The following is a 15,649-nucleotide window of genomic DNA, read 5'->3' on the forward strand; positions in this document are numbered from 1 at the left end:
ATTGGAGCATTTTTAGAGGACACAAAGTTAAATTCAGGACTTCCTATAATAACCTTACAGCACTCAGCACCACAACGCAAATATTGACCCGAGTTACCGTGATTTATCTGCTGAAATAAACTGTCTCATGTGACTTGTATAAATAACGTACGTGGTGGGAATCATGACGATATAAATGACAGAACTTATGATGATATAAATGACAGAACTTATGATGATATAAATGACAGAACTTATGATGATATAAATGACAGAACTTATGATGATATAAATGACAGAAATCATGATGATATAAATGACAGAACTCATGATGATATAAATGACAGAACTCATGAGGATATAAATGACAGAACTCATGATGATATAAATAGTGACAGATATCACGATTATGATATGAATGCTAAGGAGCTCATGATGACGAGATACATGAATTGTAATGATATAAATGATAACAATATACATCAAATGACCCGCACAAGAACCGTTTACGTACAAAGCGTCGAATTTCACAAGTCGCTTGACCTTTGGTTCAGAAAATTGGAAAACCAAAAACATTATTTATTAACAAACATCTTTATTAAGGACAAAACTATAATCCAGACATGAATGATCACATCATCTCGGTAAACCAAATAGAGAGAAATCAAACCGTTTATCATAACCAGGCATCCTAAATCAGCTGAGTAAACTGCTAACAAAAAATGTGTAAATGTTAACAGATTTTCAACATTTTAATTAATATAATCCTATCGTATATGTCGAGAACGGATCAGTTAAGCACAAATATGGGCCACTCAATTTGTACAGACGTTTTCTTAGTTGACGAATTGAATACCTACATATATCGTCTAAGAAAAAACATTGCAATATTAGGGTCGGAAATATTATTGTTATATTATTAACTTCAAAGAGCAGCAATACTTCATCTCAAACCAGAATGATGGTAATCTTTCAGCTCCACTTAGTTATTTTAATTATTACCATTATGAATTATTAAAAAAACTCTTAAGCCATTTGGTTCAGCGTGAACAACGGTAGACACTGGAGTCAATAATGAATATCATGAATAATAACCTCAATAACCAACAAGAAAAAATCGTACATGATGACGAAAGAAGAGATTTGCATTTTCCAATTTCGGGGAATAATAACCAGAGATTTAAACTATCGATAGTTTACATATACATAAGATATAAATGGGTAGCTGTCGGTGCCTGCAGTTGTAGGTACGCAGTTGTCAGTACTCTGTTGTCAGCAGCTGACAGTGATGGGTAGGTACTAGCACGATATTTCTCATCGTGAATGTACAAGAATTTTTTCGAGATTAAGATAATGCATAAGGCTTACAGGAGTCTCACTTTAGCTGCCCTGGTCACGCTATAAGGTACACATTCACGAAAAAACATAATAGTCATATAAATAACATGGAAAAATACTATACAATTTAAACCTCACAAAAAATAAATGGTTCGCAAATTGTCAACTTGAAGAATAAATTTCCATCACATGTAAATGTAATTACACTGTGGTTGGAGGAAGCTGGCATGCTGGGCTGCATCTCACTCTTAATATTCCTGATAACTTCGAATAAGAAAAGGTTCGATCACCAAATATGGTACAGAATATTATTTGCTACATTTCCTCTAAGCATATAATAATATAATTAGGTTGAATATCATTGAAGATAAATTAAAGAACTTAGATGCAACATAGGTCGGTGACAAAAAAAACATTCAAGAAAGCACACAAAAATCGAGCACTAATAGAAACGTTTTTACAATCATACCTAAACTATAATATATCAACACCGAGCTAAACAAAAAATTGAAGAAGATAATACATAAAACTTGATGACCGCTTGAGATATAAAAATCTTTCCATAAACTTGTATGACATAATTCATGTGCCGTAGTTTTAACAGTAAACTTGGCCAAGACTAACATCATAGTCTGGGGTGAAATCCACGTATACAAGAAACCTTGTCACCTCGTACCCACAAGAATATACAACTTACACGACATGAAATTCGTGTTATTAAACCAATTCTGGTAGCTCAACACAAGCGTAAATTGACGCAAGAAGTGAAGGCCATCTGAAGAAAAGCTAAACTTAAAGAAATCAGTATTGAATTTTCGAAAAATCAAAAATTATATATCAACATTATTGTTTGCGAGTATGAAGAATTTCGGAGCTCCTGGCTCGACATAATCACCATGTTTTTATCGATAAAATGAGCACTAGCATTTTAGTTCAATACTAAAATACAATCGTTTGATATGAATACAATACTTGACTCGGCAAATAAATTAATCATGGATAAAAAGTGGTGACATTAACACAAGAACCCAAGCGGTTAATTCAAGACAATCATTCAAACCGTGTACAATGCACATCAGAAGGTAATATCACACGCACCGCACGTTGAAAATCTGAAGACACAGACGTAATTTCGTCAAACTTAATGTTAAATCGATCTATTATCGAATTAAATACCAATTGAGCAAGGGCATGGTAGAACGGATGTTTCGGAATTGCATTCTATTCGCTTACTTTTGTAGGTCACGATTGACAACAAGTACCACCATCAATGACGGGTTTCGATGATAGGATTTAAATGACTGATTAAATGAAAAGTTTATGAAACTGACGTTTGGTGAGACGGCGCCGGCATGTAGGACATTGCTGGGTGCGGCGCACGGCCTCGTCCAGACACACCTCACAGAAGACGTGACCACACACGGTCGACACGAGGTGCTCACGACGTTCCTTAATGTCCATCAAAGTATCGCAGCATATTGGACATGATATCTCAAAGTCATTCCCTGAAGACGACGAAGCTTTGGAATTGAAGACGACGAAGCTGGTGCCGGCAGCCGTTGGTGGGCCAGACACATCACGACGAAGATCATTTTGTGCTGAGTTATTATTAGAAGGACCTGCAACACCAGCGGCCGTCGGGTTTGCAATGGAAGATGAGCCTTGCATATTGATGGACTTAAGACTAGATGAAACATAAGGCCGTGTGCTGCCGCTAAATGGAAACAAACTTGCACTTGCGCACTTGGTGGTGACCGATGGAGGCAGGGGAATTGAAGCTCCAGCCGCGGTGGCCATGGGATTAGTGAAAGCGCTGGAAGGGACAGGGTCATCTTCTTTGACAGACTCTTTCTTTGACAGACTAGCCTCAGCAAAATTAGTCATTTTTAGAGCCAAGTCAACACCATACACACTTTCCCTCATCCTCTCATAGAGAATGACTTCTTTATCCATCCAACATCTATATCTACCATCAGCTTCCCTCTTGTAGTGCTCAATGTTCTTCCCTCTTGTAGTGTCATCGCTGTCAGTGTCGGTGAACGGCTTACGTAACTCATAGTCAGTAATGGCAAGCAGTCTTTTGCACCGCAAGTACTGATAATACCGAGCCGAAGTCTCTTCTGCTGTATCTCTTGATGAGCCTTCCAAACTGAAGGTGGGTTTCCTTGTAAAATCATCCTTCCTTGTAAAATCTTCCCTAGGAAGATCATCACAACAATCGTCAAGTTCTTTTAGAGCCGAGTCAATATCTGCCACAACATGCCTCATCCACTCACAGAGCCTGCCTTCTTTATCCATCAAACGTCTACGTCTACGATCAGCTTCCCTCTTGCAGTGCTCAAAGCTGCAGTCATCGCTGTCAGTGTCGGTGAACTGCTCACGTGAATCATAATCAGCAATTCGTCGTTTGAACTGGATGTAGTTATTATAATACCGAGCTGAAGTCTCTTCTGCTGTATCTCTTGACGAGCCTGCCGAACTGACGGTGGGTATCCTGGTAAAAATTGAGGTCTTGCCGTCAGACTTTGATGGCAAGGTCACAGAGTTCTCATCCCACGGCTTACATAATCTTTTCTTGCGCAAAGGAAATGCATGAGGATCAGTCTTGGATACCTTTTCTGGCTTCAGGACAGGTGATGTATTATAAACTTGATCATCAGATGCCTTGGAAGTTTGACTTTCCTTTTGATCAGATTGTGATGGAGATTGCATCATTGGAGCTTCACAGGCAAACTCAGTTCTTTTCATTTTTTTGAAACAGTTACCAGCATCAATATCAGGTAGTTCATCTGCTGTAGAATCATCATCCGAATTATTATTAGCCATTCTTTCCGCATTCTTTGGCTTTTTCGACATATTAGTGTAGCCCTATTTTTGTAGCGCGAGTAGCCAAACCGAAGAGCACTGCAGCAATTGAGGCGAGGCGAATTCGCGGCGTCGCTTTACATGGGGTAGCGAAGTATCGTGGATACGCCCACCACTCAAAAGTTATTACAGCAAAAATGTTTTATTCAAGATTCAATGCAACAAAATAAATGAAAAGCCAAAACCATAAATTGAAATAATCCAGTCAGTGTTGCTTTGTAATATTGATGCAGAAATAAAATGCATTGCGGAAAATGTGGAGTCGATAGCAGAGCAAAACCAAACAGCTTTGCCCTGACTCACAAAATTCACGTGAAAACTAATGTTGAAGCTTTGATATTTTTGGCGTGTCAATAATTTGAATCCCATAAACAACATAGCTCAAATGAATGGATACATAATTGAGATATTTTATATTCTTCGACACTATTTGCATACATTTTTATTATCACTCGCTTTTCAACATTTGGGGGCAGCAAAGTTCTCTTCGCTCACCAGGCACTAGTGACGGAGCTATAGACATTTTGGGATTGAATTGACAGGAATTCAAAAATATTTGGAGGCTGTTTTGGTGCGTATGTCCCGAACCCCTGAAATACAATCGTGTCGAGAAATTATCTTGAAGTCAAATTTTAATTTAGTGATGGAATCATAAAAAACACAGAAAAGAGGAAGGGGGGACCTAGATTAACAAGTTAAAATGCGATTTTCACTCCAGTAGGTTTACATTTTACTCAAGAGAAAATATTAAAATGCAGTTATTATTTAAATTTATATATATTTAAAAACGGAATTTTAATGGGATTTCTGATTAATTTGCGATTCAAGCAATCGAGCGACATCCTTCCAACTATTGTCTCGCTCGGTATTGTGAAGACCTCGTATTTCTCAGAGGTGATCGAGCATCTGGCAGCCTCTAAAAGTTCTCAGCCCAAAATTTGTCTGGTAAATTATTTTATATTACTTTGAAAATGGATTCATGACTCAAAAATGGACTCTTGACTCAAATAATCCTACCATGGCTGCAAAACTAATGAAGTTCATTCTTTAAAAATTCAGTTGTGCCTACAAATGTGGATACATTCCACTTTTCTTAATCCCCGGCTTGGTTAGAAGGTTGGTGCATGTTTCCACGCAAGATGATTGGTGCACCAACAAAATCGAAAAAAAAATTTCACAATCTAAACATCACCGTTTGGTAGTTAGGAATGTATATTCATAATTTCGTTCAAATCTGTTCATTAGCTTGGAAGAAATTCCTCAATCACTGCGAATTCGGCCCGCATCGTCATATAACTCACGAATGAAGGCGAAATTTAAAAAAAAATTCACGAGCTAGACATCGCCGTTGGGTACTAATGAATAAGTGTACCAAGTTCTATCGAGTGGCGTTCATTAGTTTGGGAGATATTCACCGACCTGACGCGTCGTTCCTTTGACTCCCCCAGCCCACCCATGTCTTTCTCTCGCCAGCTACAGCTGTTAGCTGAGGCTCAGCTGTTCCGCCCGTCGAAATTTTCGAGGGTACTCTACTAAACTCAACTCAACTCAGTTTTGAAGTTTTCTCCATTCAAAAGGTCAAGTTCTTGCATTTTACAATTGCTGGACAGAAAATAAAAAAGATAGTCGAAAAGCCCTCTACGGTCTCTAAAAAAAATGAAACCAAAGTAGCCCAGCTAGAGACGAAAGTTGGCAAGCTGAGCCTTCAAAAGAGACTGCAAAATGATCTCTCTGAGCGAAGTCCAGACGGTCACCTGTGAACGATGTGAAGATCTCATTTGTATCAGTTGTTCGAAGTTGAGCTCTAAGGAGTACACATTTGTCCATAAATCTAAATTGCTTCATTGGTTTTGCCGTGATTGCGAAAAACCAACTCTTGGTGCTCGAAAAAGCGAGGAGTCGGTGGAAGAGCGCCGCAATGAGTCGAAATCGTTGAATGACGTAGTAAGCTCCTTGAGCGAGATGGTGCGCTTGCTGAGTGACAAATTGAGCTTGCTATGCAATGAGCTGACTGAAGTGAAGGCTCAGCTGAAAAATACGGAAGAATACGGGCGGCTCACTACCTACTATCGAGCCCCAGCATATATCCCGCAGCTACTGCTCATAACATAAGATGTAACAAAAATTAAACCTATTGGATTTTCAAATTCCATAAATGATAGGCGAGCTCAAAGATCTGGTGCAGTGAAAGGAATGAATTATAGCACAGAAATACAGATTCTTTGTTATTCATAGTAATTATCACGAGGTTCACGAGTTTTTATGAAATCTGCTGATTTATTGACACAGGGCAGGGTGGCCTAGTGGTTACAGTTCTGAGTACCAAGATTGGAGCAGAAAGGCGCGGGTTCGACCCCAGCTCTGTGCGCCAGTTTCTGGTCAGAATCTGCGAGGAGGCCGGGCGGTTAAGCAACAGCAGAATTGTAGCAGTGCGTTGCGAGTTCCAGACCGCAAAATGCTGTGAATGTTCTGCGATGTTAAGAATCGGCGACAGGCCTACGGCCAAATAAACGCTGAAACCGCTATTTTTTGGGCAGGGTGGCCCAGTGGTTAAAGTGCAGAGTGCCAAGATTGGCGCAGAGAGGCGCGGGTTCGATCCCAGCTCTGTGCGCCAGTTTCTGGTCAGAATCGGCAAGGAGGCCGGGCGGTTAAGCATAGCAGAATTGTAGCAGTGAGATGCGAGTTCGAGACCGCAAAATGCTGCGAATGTTCTGCGATGTTAAGAATAGGCGACAGGCCTACGGCCTAATAACGCTGAAACCGCTATAATACCAACTTAATTTTGGGAAAATTCTAGATAGTAAATGACGTCTTCAAAATAATAATACGACTTCCTATGGCGCCGGTCATAGACCTATTTTTCACGTCCATGTCCAGCATCATTATCCAAACAAATCATTAATAAGGACAGTGAAAGTAATCGAAGCATCAGATAAACTGACAGCGTCAAATAACAGGCTACTAACTATTTTAAATTAAAAGTTTAGAAGTTAAGTTAGAAACTCAATTGCCTCTCTTTTTTGCGTCTCATTCATCAATATGAACAGCAACTGCAGTCAACGTCAATAGCATATATTTTTACCCTTGGAACTTAGTTAGTATCACCAGTTAGTCGAATCGTTGCATAAAGACCTATAATAATTTCAAGGTTTTTGCATCGTTGACTTTTTTCTTAGCCGGAAACGAGGTGATTATAAGTAATTTCGCAATTTGTATTATACAAAGTTAGTAACGCATTTTGGTCCGCTAGTCAACCTTGAAGGCGTATCAAATAATAGAAGGACAATGCCTAATTAATGCCAGAGTAAAAAAGAATTTGTAATTATCGATGAGCATGAAATCTCAACATTCACAATTGGAAAACGAGTATTTTACCCTAACATAAGCTTCGAATAATGTGAGAGCGAGTGCCAAGAAGTTCATGCACAAAAACTGCCTAATATCAAATGAAGGTGAGCGGTGAGCTCAAAGCTCAATGAAACGCAATCATTATTAGTTATCAATTGAATGAGAGCAAAATTAATATTTTTGCAGCCTGATTGGATAGGGAGTATTATTTGTTTGTACTATATCTCAATAGAATTTAATGAAATCAAGTGCAGAATTATGAAAGTGACCTTACCAAAGGCGGTAAACAAAACTGGAATAAATAATACGTGGTTTTACGATGCTTGAAATGAGACTAATAAACCATTTAAGACAGAGATCACTGTCGTGATGATAATGTTGATGATATCTTAGTTTAGATGGAAGCCCTTTTCTTTAGTGGCTGCGAGGAGACGTTCTCACATAATATCTTCAGATGAGTAGTCTGGCAACTTGAGGTAATGCACACAAGTGTTCACCCTAGGGTATACGTACGTCACCCGCGTCAACCTTAGAAAAACGGATACACATTGAAGATGTAAATACCTCCGACTCTTGCTTCAAATTTACGTTAACATTATGTTGGACTTTCAAATTAATAAATTTAGAGATAAGGAAAAAAAGAGTGCAGCTATCAAGGATTTAAAGCAACGTCAAATTCAAAACCGTTACGTTACGATATTTTAGCAGAATAAAAATTTCGGAATATATTTACAATGCGAAGTACATTTAGGAAATTTGTTGCATACTAAAAGTGTAAAAACCGAATTTCATTTCAAATTTCTATATTCTGAACAAAAATTTGGCTATTTGGCTCATGCTTTTAACAAATTTTAGATATTCCCATTCCAGAGATGTCTTATAAACGAATTTAGCTCCAAATTTTTGGGATTTCACAGTTTGAATATATAGCCTATAGGAACAATTTTTGTCCAATATTTATTACCAAGACACAAGTGACCACTTGTGTCTTTGTAATAGTATTGTGACAGTATTACCATTGAACTTAATGAATCACAAACCACAACGCAACGGATACTCGACTGACGCTACATGAGTCTCACCTTCCTGACGACGGTGAGGCGAGAGTAGAGGAATTGGTAAGGTCGCCAGGAGTAAAGGGTCGAGCTGCCCGTGGTGAACTGCAAGAAAGCTTAACGCTGCTCTCCTGTCAGGCCCACCAGGACGTTTACGAGCCGCAGGAATGCAGGGGATTCGCGCCTGTTGAAAATACATAAAAAATCAGTAATCAACACATGGACACGAGAATGTCTCACTTTCTCGGCACGTTGACCGCGGCAAACTTCCTCTAAGTTTAGCAAATAAATCGATATGTGCATATGATTTTCACAATAGGATTGAGTGTTGGATATGAATAACTTGAAGTCATTCAAGATTCAACTTTAGTTTATTACACTTAAAACTAAAGTGACATGAATATTAAAGAAAGGAACAGTGTGCAGAAATGAAAAGAAATGCTCGAGGGTGCAGACACAAAAAAGACAGACTTCTAGCTTACAAATAAAGGAGTGCGATGTTGTAATAAACCAAATATAATAATAAAATGCTTACGTATATCCGAGTTTTGGGTCTGTGTGCTGGAGGATGTGTTCTCTAGTCCATTGGAGCAACAATCGAACCTCTTCGATCGGGGCTGAATGCTCCCAGCTTGCTCATTGGGAACACCTCTGAAGATAAAAAATCTCTTAAGTACATCTTAACCAAGTTAGTGTCTCCCATTTTTTTATAGACCTCAGTGAGTCAAAAACCGAATTTTTAAAATTTAACCTTAATGAAACAGGATAAGTAAGGAGACTAACTTTCTTCTCTATAGAGGTATACAAGCTTTCATATTTCAATTGAAACTAGTTTATTGTCAACATTTATTAATGATTAAGGCCACTTCAACAACAGGCGCAAAATAATAATGACGTTTCAACAAAGCAATTAAGGACGCTGATGACAGCAAACGAACCGACCGGTTGTTCACCATGACCCAAGTGATGAAACATCCGTCTTATGGAGCGAATTTTGGTATTTTCGAACAAAAAATTATGCAGAACACAGGCAAAGAGGAAACGTAGTTCTAATAGTGAGTGAATAAATTTGAATTTATTGCATGGTGCAATGATGAGTTTGATCAAACCTTGCAGAAGCCATCGCTGAATGCCTCCATTTGTCACTTGATGCCTGAACGAAGAATCCATTTAAGGGTAAGGGATAGGTAGTTGTCGAGCGTATCGATCGTGAGGTCAATCATATTACCGCCTGGCACAAGATCCACCGAGGAGTAACCGAGATCTTTTGAAGGAGACAGATATTCGAAGCTGAGACACAGATCTTCAAGTCGGGCTGCAGGAGGAGGTGGATCCGGAGGATGACTTTTGGGGGGAGGAGGGAGAGTGAGATTGGCGAGCTGGTGAGTGCGCTGTTGAGGCGTGAGACGAGGATCTGCGAAGATGGCGTGCTTAGTGGCAGCCAACGTGCCAAGTTGCTGCAAGAATTGCCCACATTCGCCGTACACTTCGGTCATGTCATCCAATGACAGGATCCCACTAAACCTGAAATTACATAAATATGTTGAGTAAATTTCACTTACATTTTCCTTTGCTTATGGTACTGCGAAGAGATTCATAAAAAATTACTCAAGATTCAATCAGAATTCCAATAAAGGTATCTAATTATTTTCACACAAGAAAATACCCCTCGCCCAACAGTCACCAGGGATCGGTATCTTGCTGCATGCGATCTCTAACGCTTCGGTCGCTGAGATCGCCACGTCCACTAAATTCAACTCCGTCGTCACTGTTCATCGATGAGCCATAGAAGATGTCCCCGACGACGAGATAGAATCCATGTTGGTGCTCAGACTTGAACTGTTGGAATCATGTTTCAGGTTTAGCTCCTGTAAAACAGACCGGTCCTTGACGTTGCCAAACTCGCCTTGACACATGTATTTTAAGAAGGGCCTTGAAAGAGGAATGTCCATGAGCATGTTGCCTTGAAGAGCTTTTGCAAGGAACACTCCCAGGACGTGAAAGAGTGTAACTGCGAGGTCACACTGTACACTGTCCTGAGGTAGAGGAGCAGGTAAAAGATCACCTTTACGACGCACGTAATATCCAGGAGGTTTACTCTCGCCCTGTTCGCTGCTCAACGTTTCCAAGTGGGGCGTGTCCTCGTGCAATTGAGTCAAGTCATCGGAGGGTGAGAATTGCACTGCCATTTCCATGGTGCTCGGGCCCACGTCTTCCTCAAGAGGGCAGTCATCCTCATCACGCACGAGCGTGGAGCGTGGAGCACTGCATGCGCGTGGTCGTGAATGGCCTGCGCGTGCTGCTGTTGCTGGTGAGGATGTACGTGGTGACGCGTGGGTGTCAATGGGGGGGTCATCGCACCACATGGTAAGATCGTTTCTCTGCAGCTCTCCAGCTACTAACGCGTAGAACTCCAGCGTTGGACCAAGGCCAGTACCTTCTTCATCCTTGAACTCCACTTCCAGGATGCTCTTGCGGCGGCAGTGCACTGCCATAACCTGGGCGCAGAGATTCGATAATTTATAATAACAGTTCCCATCATTTGTATTCTTGGCGGAATATGTTCACCGATAACTTTAGATCCAGGTCATCGATACTAGGAAAAATTTGTGGAAAAATTTATTTCACTCTTATTAGAGTGCATAGGTGAAACTGAACGCACACTCGATACGATAATAACGTAAAATTATGCGGTCTGACAAGGGTTAAGATAACCAATAAGAAGCTATAAATGCATTCAGTGATGAGGAATTATCATGATTAATTATCATTATCAATTATCATTCATCGCATGGCCCACTTGAGTAGATCAGGTCCTCTGGGGACGGTGACGCGTTCATGCTTGAGACGCCCCACGCGGTGACTCGTGAGGGTCGTCGCGACGATGCGACACAGACGCGCTTCTACCACCACTATAGCGACCACTCCCGTGCGTCGTTCAGTAGCTGCACGAACAAAACGAACGAAAACATATTACAACATTAGTTTTACATAATATGTTACACATCATGTACTCAATCTTGGATCCTAGTTACCATACTAGAAGGTATTTTATTATTTTCATGAATACAAATGATTTTGCCAATCCACATAATAAAGATATTCAAATTATAAATCCAAATATTTGTTTAGCACGTCTTATTCTAACTGTATAAGAAAGCAATAGAAGATCACGAAACTCACCTGAGCCGCCTTCCCGTTTGGCTTCCAGCCACACCAGAGAGCGCACAGGACCAAAGCTATACATATATAAAATTTCTATTTTCTATGCAAGAGAAATGATTACTCATCATCTTACAGACTACCACGCACTCGACGTTGAAGAGATGACACCTGCCCATGTCGTAGACACACGTCAGGCTGTAGGCGTGGCCGCGCTCTACGAAGTGAGGGCCTTCGATACGGATATACGGAGAATCGACTGGCAATTCTCTAGCCGATTTTTGAACTTGCATTGACCAAGAGCCATATACGTAAAACCGTATAACTCGCAAACGAAGGCAAAATCGAAAAAATTGTCACGAGCTAAACATCACCGTTGGGAGGTTAGGTTTCTATATACAAAGTTTCGTTCAGTCGCGGACCAGACAGGGGCCCGGAAGTGCTTGACGGGTCCACGGTTTGAGTGGTGCCAGGAGGCGGTATTTCTAAATCTGTTTGGATGTTAAACGAAGTTAGTAATTGAAAATTCTAATAACTTGATATATTTCTTAGAACATCAAACTATTTTAAATAGACACATTTCTTAAATATTATGTTTAACTGGGTTTATATTATTCCAAGCCCCGACAAATTTCAACTCATTGTGACGGTAGACACATTATAGCTCTTTCATCACTCATCAGTATATGCGCCAATACGGCAATACCTACATTGAGTTTGGTGAACATTCACACGACCAGGCCTGGGATCGAAAGCAGGAATAAGGCACGAGAAAGTTCTCTTGACGACGTGATCATCGTCCCAGCCTCGTCGGCGGCCTGACATGCTCACACAGCGGCTACCCCCGACGTTAGCACCGCCACTGCTGGCAAGACTCACGCCACCCCGCACTTCATAACAATCGTCGACATAATCATCTTCATTATCGTCTTCGTCCTTGTCATCATCGTCATGTTCGGGCATCTCATCGTCAGGTAGTTCTGCCAAGAGCGTGCTTGCCCGACACGATTCAAGGAAGTCCTATCGAACTAAATGGCTAAATTAATTTTTATTCGTATCCAGCCTGCATTCTCCAAACATTCTGCATCTTTCATTTTATTCAATGTATGCATTCACCTGCAGTCAGATGCCCCAGGCATCAAGAAAACACCTCCTACTACTTTTTTTTATTTTCGAGAGTGTCAGCCCCCACCCCTATTTCCTTTCCTTTCATATAAGGGCTCGAATATTTTTTGTACACCAGAACGCTACTTGGAGAGGTCCTTCCCAAAGTGAAAATTCAAGGGGAATAATTTTTCAAAAAATGCTTTGAGTGTACTCTCGTACAAAAATACGCTCATAAGTAATTGCCTACCGTTGGTTATAGTTCAGGAAAATGCCAATCGTCGTCTTCTTGATGGTTGTCACTATAAGAAGGGATCCGTGTCAATCGTCTATATATCAAAACTGTACATGCGTTTCAACAGATTTCAATTTACATCCAGAATGGAAAAAATTTCTCATCCTATTTTATGAATATTATAGGAAAACTAACTTATCAGCTTGAATAATGAAACGATGTAGCAAAAATCAGTCATGATATTAACTCGTACCGGTAACTTTTTCGGTCGGACCGACGAGGAGTGCGCCATGCTTGCACAGGCGTGGAGAGTGGGCTAAGTGGCCATATGAAAAGTCGAAAGCCGAATTGATAGTTCGCCTGTAAATTGTGCGAAAATCTTAATTTTCAACAATTTAATAAATGCTCAACTCTTCCTGTTGAAGATGGGTTTGTGAAATTTCATCAAACGAAAAAATTTTTGCTCCAATATCGGGGCTTGGTTTGAGTGATGCACCTGTGAACCAAGACGACAGTGGTTGGTTTGTTCCGTGATTATCGTCTGGAACGAGCCATATGATTTACTAGTAGCTATTCAGTGGATACAAATCTGTTTTATTCTGTTACTAGTGCTCTTACTTAGCATTAAAAATGTTCTTTTTTTAATTTTGTAAGTTTTTATTGCATTTTCGTTTCTAATTAGAAAGTTTATTTTACAATGCAGGAGTCAACCCCAGCAGCCAGCTGGCAGCCTGGCGCCCTGGCCGACGTAAATTGCACTTTCTTTTCTTTATCTTTTGTAAATTAACTCGTGGCTCCTGAGTCCTGAGTAAGATGTTTTTAAGTTATTTTAAGTGGTTATGATCGGCTTAACTATATTAATACATAAACATTGTAAGACATGGACCATCTGTAACTTTTATATTAATGATTAATTGCTTGTAATTTTCTTGAAATTTATTCATAGCTCCCAGACTGGCAGATAGGAGTAATTCTGAGATTCTAAATATTGCAGTTTTTACAGTTAAAAGGCATTTACCTATTTTGCAGAATATATTGTATGGTTTAATGTAAATTTTAGCATTTCTAGAATTAGAATGATGTCTTTTTGAGGGCTGAGGCCAAAATTTTGAATGCTACTGAAATATGTAAATGACTCTAATTATCAAGTGTAGATAATATTCACTTCCTGAGCTGTGCTGTGACTAGAGCATTTTTTCAAATCCACAAAATTTATTTCCTCTCCTAAATTTAAAGTTAATTTATTAGTAGGCATGTGCATAGGGTAAACGCGGTATATTCCGACATCGTAGGTAATTCTGTCACTTCTCTAGTTTTTCCTTTATATTAAGCTTTGTTTTAGTTCCATGCATTCATTGATAGTTGAAATGGTGACGTCATACATTTGCGTGTCGAAATACTGCAAAAACACTAGGTCTTGGCCATCTAGCGGGAAAATATTGAGATCCAAAGAGAGACAATGCATGCCATGTGGTGAGATCATCGAAAAATGTGTCAAATTTGACAGTTGACATGGCTCTACCAAATAGTGAATAACTGTTTTTATAGGAAGAATATTATGGTTTGAGACTTTTAAATACGTCTGTGAATATATTAGGAATCCTTTAAGTATACTTGTATTTGCTGATTTCAAGTCGTAAATAAATTAATAGATGATTAAGTTGAGATGTTGGATTTCGACACATGGAAACTAATTCCGACACAACTTGAATTGGACACACACAGATCGTTCAAAGCTTTGTAAAAAAATTGAAATTTGCTTAATTAAAAGCCTAATAGCTGTTAATTAAAACGTAATTAAGTAGTGTTCAATATTCGTTAGTGTTCTAATTCAAAGCCGTGTTGTATCCCAATACAGCTCACACAGCAAACGGAATTCGAACACGTGGATGTTGCCAATACGTATCAGTTAAATTTGAAGCGCTGACGCAATACGACTCACCACGTGTCGGATGTTGCCACAGTGACCACACAAAGTGACGGAATATAGGGATTTGGTAGGTTTCCATTCTAAAGGCTTTTTAATAAATATGGCAACATTTTGTGACGTTTCATTGTTGCTGACGCGTAGTGAAGTGTTTTGAGAGTCATGTGAAGGCAACAAAACTTACGTAACGCATACGGTTTTTTTTTATAGTTTTTCATTTCTCGATGCGTCCTTAAAGTGTCTTAATATACCTCGTTTACCCTACCTAATTTTTTAAATCCAAATTAATTAATAATAATACAATTAGCCTAATAATTAATAGAAATTAAGTTAATGCTATTACTAATTAGAAGGTAAAAGCATAGAAGCTATAATAGAGTACCACATAAATATTTATAAAGTATATTAAAACTTGAATTTCAATTTTTCATCAGGTGATTCAGGTCATTGTTTATAGGTATAACAAAGGGGCTCAGCAAATAGCAATTATTTATGCAAATGAGAAATGAAGAAATTTACAGAGAATGCCGAAAAATGCTAATCTAAATAGGAAAAATATCTGATTATAAGAAATATCTATCTATATACCTAAGTTTTGACATTCATTCAATTTGATTTAATTATGATTGTAGTGAA

The 15,649-nt window shown here is 39.2% G+C and overlaps 1 protein-coding gene and 1 pseudogene across 1 annotated transcript; both read right to left on the reverse strand.

Moving 5' to 3' along the window:
* Positions 1-486: 486 nt before the first annotated feature.
* LOC108665045 lies at positions 487-4,216 on the reverse strand. The gene has a single exon (XM_018151762.2). The coding sequence runs from the start codon at positions 4,171-4,173 to the stop codon at positions 2,623-2,625; it is 1,551 nt and encodes a 516-aa protein (XP_018007251.1). The 5' UTR covers positions 4,174-4,216; the 3' UTR covers positions 487-2,622.
* Positions 4,217-7,821: 3,605 nt separating this feature from the next.
* LOC125179381 lies at positions 7,822-10,361 on the reverse strand (annotated as a pseudogene).
* Positions 10,362-15,649: the final 5,288 nt, after the last annotated feature.

The sequence above is a fragment of the Hyalella azteca genome, unplaced genomic scaffold (assembly GCF_000764305.2).
Source record: "Hyalella azteca isolate HAZT.00-mixed unplaced genomic scaffold, Hazt_2.0.2 contig17082, whole genome shotgun sequence".
Classification (NCBI taxonomy): Eukaryota; Metazoa; Arthropoda; class Malacostraca; order Amphipoda; family Hyalellidae; genus Hyalella; species Hyalella azteca.